General features: G+C 39.2%; 1 protein-coding gene across 1 annotated transcript; it reads left to right on the top strand.

Moving 5' to 3' along the window:
* The first annotated feature begins 1,861 nt into the window (after window positions 1-1,861).
* Window positions 1,862-8,773, top strand: LOC139937168 (peroxisomal membrane protein 11C-like). Its single transcript, XM_071932212.1, has 4 exons — window positions 1,862-2,296; window positions 3,376-3,554; window positions 4,142-4,225; window positions 5,320-8,773. Exons 1-4 carry the CDS (start codon window positions 2,057-2,059, stop codon window positions 5,555-5,557), a joined length of 741 nt encoding a protein of 246 aa, XP_071788313.1. The 5' UTR covers window positions 1,862-2,056; the 3' UTR covers window positions 5,558-8,773.
* Window positions 8,774-8,779: the final 6 nt, after the last annotated feature.

Raw genomic sequence — 8,779 nt, 5'->3', positions numbered from 1 at the left:
CCGTTTATACAAATTCTATACGGTTTCAGTTTATCATACGAGTCCAAGTGCCATACAGGAAGTTTGGACCGCTTACGTGATATCTGCGTCTCTGAAGCCGTCTCCTTGCCCTCTGTTGAACGCCTTCTGGATCTAGTATTCCCAACAGAAGGCGCACTGTTTCTCTATCAATACTGATACTATTCTGATAGCATCGCAAGTGCATCCACCTATAGCCATGCAGTTGCCCCGATGTTTGCAACTCTCCTTCAATAAAGGTAGCGACGTCTACAATATCGGTATGATTTTTTCGCCGAAAGAGACCAAGAGCTCGCGGCAGTTTCCGGTTAAGATGCCGTTTGCTTATGATAATATTATTGTTTGCAAGAAGCGATGCAATTATTTCATCGTAATTAAGCCCCAAATTAAAGTAATGACGAATTAGTTCGTTACTGATCTCTGCTATCGGCATGACTGCCTTTACAGACCAAAATATATGGCTAACAGCGCCCTCATGCACATCGCCAAACATGTACTTCAAAAAAACAAGAATCGCTGAACACGTACTTAAAAAAAAAATAGACTCGCTGAATATGTACTTCAAAAAAACAAGATTCGCTGAACACGTACTTAAAAAAAAATAGAATCGCTGAATATGTACTTCAAAAAAACAAGAATCGCTGAATATGTACTTAAAAAAAACAAGATTCACTGATTATGTACTTCAAAAAAACAAGAATCGCTGAATATGTACTTAAAAAAAAACAAGACTTGCCAAATATGTACTTAAAAAAAACAAGACTCGCCAAATATACTTAAAAAAAAACAAGAATCGCTGAACACGTACTTCAAAAAAAATAGAATCGCTGAATATGTACTTTAAAAAAAACAAGAATCGCTGAATATGTACTTCAAAAAAAACCAAGATTCGCTGAATATGTACTTCAAAAAAACAAGACTTGCCAAATATGTACTTAAAAAAAACAAGACTCGCCAAATAGGTACTTCAAAAAAACAAGAATCGCTGAATATGTACTTCAAAACAACAAGATTCGTAGCCTTGATCAAGGCGCTACAGCCAGCCGCGATCTGCAAAATCCCAGTCCCCATCACTGAATTCCGCCAGCGCACCCACATACATAACACAGAGCATAATAAGGCCGTGTCCGAAACGACGACTTCGGCTACAGCTACGGCTAGATCGCGCGCGTCTGCCTATTCTTCAACACTGATAGACGCGCTGATCTAGCCGTAGCTGTAGCCGAAGTCGTCGTTTCGGACACGGCCTAATACGTGTACGCGTATGTACACATACGTACTGTACATGTACATGTACCATCAGTATAGGGTACACTAACGGTACATGGGAACTTCCCAAGTAGCCACGTGTATGAGGTTGAAAATACAAAGACACGACCGTCTCACGACTACGCTATACTGTTCTCGCTGTACAATGTATGGTAATGTACATTGTGTATGCACTGCATGCGTGTGCCGCGAACCGGGCCGGGGAACAGTCAGAGCTATGGGAACAGTCAGAGCTATGGGAACAGTACGTCAACAGCCTTGATCAAGGCTACAAGAATCGCTGAATACGTACTTCAAAAAAACAAGAATCGCTGAATATGTACTTCAAAAAAACAAGAATCGCTGAAAATGTACTTCAAAAAACAAGAATCGCTGAATATGTACTTGCGATGGCACTAATGGGCTTTCGTAGTTTGTTACCCTCAAATGGTAAATAAACAGTGCTTGAACTTGCAAGTTCCAAATAAAATCAGTGTGAACAAACTCATTTGTTTATTTTCTCCTTGCATTGCATAGATTCTGTTATCCCCTGAAAACGATCGGCCGGTTTGATACCTCGTTCCCATGTTTTCCCAATAAGATCATGCACGGTGTAAGTTTAGTACTATGGGGACGATGTAAGCGTTGTACATGAGTAAAAGGTTGTACGGGAAAATTTACAGCTTGTTTTTATTCTCTCGATTGCAAACCGCCGAGGATACGTGATGTTTAGTTTTTCTGACTCTGAGCAATCCAATCGTTGAACTCACCGAAAAAAAAACAGTTAGAAATGGCTTCAAATCAGTTGAGATTAATCACAAGTATCCTCCAAACTAGCGGTGGAAAGGACAAAGTGATGAGGATCATTTCATACGGGTCACTGTTGCTGTCAGGGGTTGCAAGATCTTCCACAAACTCCAAGAAACTTCTGACCATTAGCGGACTCCTCAGCTCCTGCAGAACGGTTCTACGGCTGTTTGATGACTTGCCGATGTTGGCTTACTCCTTATCGTACGGCTGGGGCACTCAGGTAGTTATGAAACAGTACACGGATGAGGTTGTGTTGCTCTAGAGAACTGAAGAAATAACTGCCAATAATTAGGGCCAAACAAGCTACATTACATTACAATACAACAACTTCATTCCTCAAGTGACAGGTGTTTTGTACAGCGGTACAAATTGGCAGCAGCAGAGTGGTTAGCCTTTATTTTAAAGTTTAATGAATAATAATAATATAGGCCCTAAATAAATAGTATTTATATTATTATTAGGCATGAGGAGCATGTCGCAGTGGCTGGGGCGGGGAGGGGGGGGGGTAATGCTGGTGGTGGGGTACTCCTAGAACTATTTCGGTTTCGTCCGGCTATCGTCTCCCGTAACGGGAGACGATAGCCGGACGAAACCGAAATAGTTCTAGGAGTAGTGGTGGGGGAGGTGTTTTGTACAAATATCCTTGGCTGGATTAGTTCACAATGAAATGTTTGTCAAAAAGCTAGATTGTTTAACTTATAAATAGCGTGCAATGTTTGTGCTAGTTACAATAACGTAACCCTCCTGCCGACGGTGTACGGCTCCGCCGTCGGCAGGAGGGTTACGTTATCGCAACTATGTTTGTGCCACCCTCCCTTCTGAACGTTCTAGTTATGCCCCTGTGTGGTCACCCTTTCTTTTGCAAAATGTTTTCTGAAGTTTTTACATGTCTGAGGTTATTTTAATTTATTCATTCATGTGGTAGAGGCCGGGGAGGTTTTAATGTTGCGGACCATTGGGTTGTCCTTACTCTAGAGTCTATGGTTGAAGGGGGCATGAAGGGAGCAATGCCAATGGAGTTAATTTTATCCTGCTGTCGACATGACAAATTCTCAATTTTGTAGGTATTTTCTTGTTTTATTTTATTTAGGGCAATCTCACAATTACATCTATATCTATCACTTTATATTTACTAACTTTGTACATGTATAGTACTAAGTTTTCTGAGATGGTGTTAGTGTCTCAGAAATCGGGGACACTTTCAATGTGACTCCTTAAAAACCTTTGATGGATTGTCCCGTTTTAAATCAAAGGGGGCCTTACTAAATGTGATTTGTTTAATTGCTATCTATTGTACAGGAAAAGAGTTTGTGGCTTCGGGCGCTAGGTCTTCTTAACAATCTGTGTGATCAGGTGTTCTTCCCTCTGGAGCATATAGCCTGGGCAGCAGACAATAAACTCATCAATACCTCATCTTCAAGATGGTGGACGATATCACTCATTGCATGGGCATTGTCTTTAATGTTTAGCATCTTAAGGTGTGTACTACATCGTGATCCAGTGGTTAGGCCAAAGATTAATAGAGCACCTTAAGGGGCTGAAACTTGAAATCCAACTGGACACCCTTTCTGCTAGTAACTCTTTTGTGAAGATCGTCGCAGACAATGACCCTTCATCAATGGGAAACATTAACAACATTCACTCGCTGAGCTGAAATGGCGCCCATCATGCATATTTCACGCTACAACAATAGCTTCAGTTCTGTTTCTTGCTCCTTCGGCACTCTATCTCTTTGGCTTAGATTGCAGGAGCAATTACGGTTGTGGGTTTGAATCCTACCACTTACTACCAAGCTAACCGCTGATTTCAAATTGACTATGGCGGACGTGATATGCGCGTCACACGCGTGTAAACATCACATCGCCTAAAAACATGCGCACTTCACTGAATAACACACGTTTTATTTCTATGTTCAAAACACACCAATACACACAAGTTTACCCAAACCTCATAGTGTTGGAGCATTGTGTGCGCCATATTTCATAAAGGCTTATGGACAAAATTATCAGCCACCGAAAAACAAAAATGAATATAAGATAATAAGATGACCCTTTTTCTCTCCCAGGAGCCTGACACTGTTAGTCGGGCTGATGAAGCGTCTGCGTGAGCATCATGTTCAGATGGAAGACCCCACAAGAGAATCGAGCAGGTAATTAAAACATTCAAAAACAATCATTCCATCCTACTCAGTCATTCAACACTGCTCAGTGGTTTTGTCAAGGCATGTCGTGGCTGATCACTCAAGAGGTGTTGACATTAAAAACACACTCACAAACCTCACAGGGTTTTGTGAAAACTTGACAGTGTATAATATTTGGAACCTGCACAAAAGAATCAATTACAACTTTCAAATTACCGTGGAACATGGGGTTATGGGTTCGAATCCTACAAAGCTAACTGTTGATTTCACGATGACTGTAATAAGTATGGATTTTAACATGAAACCAATGTTTGTATGAGCTTCGTTGGCTGAATTGCAATCTTAGTGTTTATATCCCGTTGTGATAGTGTGCAGAGTTCCCTCGATGGAAAAATCATCTAAAAACAAAAAACATAAAAAAACACAACAACAACAAACAAACAAACAAACAATTACACAAACAATTCAAACTTGCCTCTCTGGGATCAAACTTGTGAAAAATTTGTTCTAAAATGTGAGGGACATGGGTTTGAATCCCTATTGGTCGTTAGGATAGTGGAATTTGGACTTGGGGGGGGGGAGAATTGAGTATACAGTGCTTAAAATATCAGTCAGTGGTGTAACGTAAAAACTGATCACTCTTGCAAAGAAGGAGAAAAAATATTTAAAGGAACACGTTGCCTTGGATCGGTCGAGTTGGTCTTTGAAAAGCGTTTTGTGACCGTTTGTTATAAAATGCATATGGTTAGAAAGATGATGTAAAAGTAGAATACAATGATCTACACAAATATGCCTCGAAATTGCATGGTCTTCTTGTTACCTCGTCCAATAACACGGTCAGCTATTTATGGGAGTCAACATTTTGACTCCCATAAATGGCGGACCGTGATAGTTCGCGACGTAAAAAGAAAACCGTGCAATTTTGAGTGATACTTGTGTGGATCATTATATTCTACTTTTAAAACATCTTTCTAACCATATACATTTCATAACAACCGTTACAAACGCTTATTATAGACCAGCTCGACCGATCCAAGGCAACGTGTTCCTTTAACCGTGTAGATAATATTTCTATAATTATTTGTAATTAATTTTTATTTCAGCCAAGACTCCTTATCTGAGAAACAACCGGTATCCCATCTACAGACAGCAGCGAAAACACAAATCCTAGAAGTCATCAAGAATGTCGCTGATCTTTGCAACGCAGTTCACTGGTTGCCATCAGGACTTCTGTGGGGTGGTCAGTTCTCCAACACCACGGTAGGATTTTTCGGCACAATTTCCTCGGTTCTTCTCTTGAGAAATATAATTCTTCAGATGCAGACCAATGTGGCGGTATAAAACATAAGGCAAGTTTGGTGTAGATCTGTGTTATGCATACAGAAACAGACCCTGTTAACATTGAGTGAGTCAGGAACAACCTTTTGAAAGAGTTGTGAGACCATTTTGTAGATGCGCACTGCCATTTTATTGCACCCCATTTGCACGCATGTGAATCAATATCACATCTTATTTTGAAACTATTACCTACATGTACTCTTCAGATGTTTGGCCAGGATTGGGTATGTATGACAGCCTGAGTACTGAGTATACAGTGCTAACACACATTGGTGTATGGGTAAAAACCAAAGTTAATATTCTTTATCCCCGATGCAAATTATCATCTCTTATATTGTTGCAGTACCCGCTGCCAAAACATAGGATTCGAACTGCCTCTAGCTACCAGGTAACCTCAGTAGTCTAGTTGGTAAGACACTGCTCTAGAATTGCAAGGGTCGTGGGTTCGAATCCCACCCAAGTAACATGCCTGTGATATTTTTTCACAGGACTCGGGAAAGTACCGAGTATACAGTGCTAACACACATCGGTGTGTGGGTAAAAACCAAAATTAATATGACAGCCTTCTTATGAATCTTTTTTCCTTTGTCCCCATCAGTCTTTTCTTTTAGCCTTTTTACAATATCGAGCGAAGCCACCAACAAAGTTTATATTCAACGCGCGTACAACATTCAGCTTAAAAAAATGGTGTGCGTGTCTCCTTGTGATCTCATCGCGTTTGTGCACGCAGCATCACTAGTGCGCCCTCTAGTTCTTTTTAACTCTATGGCACATGCATTGTGTATGAATACGCAGTGCTAATGGGCGTCAATCAGGGGGGAGGGGGGGGGGGGGAGGGCGACATGTCCCCCCACCTTTTGGAGGGTGGGGGACACAATATCAAATGTCCTCCCACCTTTTTGACCACCTTTATCATGAAGCCCAAGTTTTGCACTGTGTAAGACGAAACCCTGTGTCCCTATATGGGCATTAATCCTGTGGGCAAAGGATGACACAATATCCCCCCTCAAAATTGGCCCTAGATTGCATCACAGAGCATTTTAAATGCAAAATTTGGGCCTTAACCGGGCCCGCACCCCGAGCTGTAAAGGCTTCTTACCTGCATGCTCCATCGTTGACAGATTTGCACCTCCCCCTTGAAAGAGTAGAAGGGATGTGTACCCCACCCCACCCCACCCCATTTTCGAATGGGGGGGGGGGGACACAGTATCAAATGTTCCCCGTGTCGCTTGACCACCTTTATCATAAAAATCGTGTTTTGCACTGTGGAACAGTGGAGCACTGGAACACAATATTCACTCAGCTCATTGTTCCAATTGCCATTTGGCCGCTAAATGGCCTGCAAAGATTGTACCACAGAGCATCTAAATAAAAAATTTGTGTGGATCATTATATTCTACTTTTGAATTATCCATCTAACCGTGCATTTTATAACAAACCGTTTCAAACGCTTTTCAAAGACCAACTCGTCCGATCCAAGGCAACGTGTTCCTTCAATGTAGCAAGTACATCACCAAGAGTTCTTGCAGGTATGATCAATAACAAAAATCTTATTTTTTCCTGATTGCAAAACAAAATCGGAAAACAGACCAAAAAGTAGAAAGAATATTATGCCTGTTATTAGAATCATATTGAAACATAGGAATGCCCATGCAAGCCTAAGGGTCAAACACAATGTAGCTGCCTAGACACATTATAATCTGTGTTTTACCATGAACAGAAAGAGAGGTAGGCACACAATTTTTCTTAAAGAAGGGTGGTATATATATTTAAACAGCAAATTCATTACTTTTTACAGTATTAAATTATATTGAAAATAACTGCCATTTTGTATTTTATATAAAAGTAAATGAAAAAAATGAGCACAAATAGTCACAATTTATTTTCAAAAAGTATTCTTACAAATTAAGTTTTTAATATTTTGGTAATAAAAATGTGAATGCTTCCATAAATGTTATTGTTGTTTGCATAAACGAACATCCTAGGATACAGAGGGCGCACTACACAATGTAATAAATTAATATTAATAATATTTTTTTTTAGCAGAACCTTGAAGCTAAATGTAATCAACTTGCATAATTTGGTCTTATGGAATTTAAGAGAAAGTATGTTAAATTGTTTTTTGGAAGAGTAGACTTTTCCTGTCCTGTAGTTTTCATTAAAGGCTGTGGACACTATTGGTTATTACTCAAAATAATTATTAGCATAAAACCTTTCTTGGTGACGAGTAATGGGAGAGGTTCATAGTATAAAACATTGTGAGAAACGGCTCCCACTGAAGTGCCACAGTTTTCGAGAAAGAAGTCATTTTCAACGAATTGGATTTTCAAGACCTCATGTTTAGAACTTGAGGTCTCGAAATCGACCATCTAAACGCACACAACGTCATGTGACTAGGGTGTTTTCTTCTTTCGTTATTATCTCGCAACTTTGATGACCGATTGAGCTCAAATTTTTACAGGTTAGTTATTTTATGCATATGTTGAGACACACCAACTGTGAAGGCTAGTCATTAACAATTACCAATAGTGTCCACTGCCTTTGAATACAACAAACAACCAACTTGTGGAAATTTCCCCGAAGTTTTGAGGTACTGTTTTAAAGGTATGATACAGGATTGGTAAAGCTTACAAAGTAGTCCCAGAACCCTCTCAACCCAAATGTTCCATTCAAATTGACCTTGCGTTATTAAATGGAACATTAATTTTTTCAGTTTCACTGCACTTATTAACATTCATTACATTATTTGTATACTGTTTACTGAAAGCATTTCTTAGAGCTATTTTACATACATGTTTTAGCATACTTTTACTGAAATAATTCAAACCATTATATTAGTTATAAAAAATGACCTTTAAGATTTGACTATGCTAATGCTAAACAACTGATTTTAGCAGACAATTATATAACAAATGAAAGCACCATAATTGTGAAATACCGAAATATTGGCATAAAAATTTGTGAAATAAAATATATTATGCATATTAATTACTTGTAAAACCTTCACGTGGCAAGATGAATTGCTTACTGTTAATAAAGTTAATTTTACAAACTTTCTATTTAGCACTGTTCCCTCTACGTTTTGCACAAAATGTTATATTTGAAAGAAACATGATAAACATGTTTTTTCTCCAAATTAAAATTCTTAGCAACAACTCACAGCTAAATATACACGTATTCATGCATTTTCAAATTAATTATAATCAAGTTTAAACCACACTCTTT

Source organism: Asterias amurensis, chromosome 5 (genome assembly GCF_032118995.1).
Source record: "Asterias amurensis chromosome 5, ASM3211899v1".
NCBI classification, from domain to species: Eukaryota; Metazoa; Echinodermata; class Asteroidea; order Forcipulatida; family Asteriidae; genus Asterias; species Asterias amurensis.
Note: the sequence above shows the minus strand (reverse complement) of the source record. Positions and strands in the feature narration are given on the sequence as shown.

Excerpts from the sequence above, each read along its gene's own strand:
- LOC139937168 (XM_071932212.1), top strand. The coding sequence starts at position 2,057 with ATGGCTTCAAATCAGTTGAGATTAATCACAAGTATCCTCCAAACTAGC. Across the intron at positions 2,297-3,375 it reads CGTACGGCTGGGGCACTCAG|GAAAAGAGTTTGTGGCTTCG; the intron begins GTAGTTATGAAA and ends TCTATTGTACAG. Across the intron at positions 4,226-5,319 it reads CCCACAAGAGAATCGAGCAG|CCAAGACTCCTTATCTGAGA; the intron begins GTAATTAAAACA and ends TTTTTATTTCAG.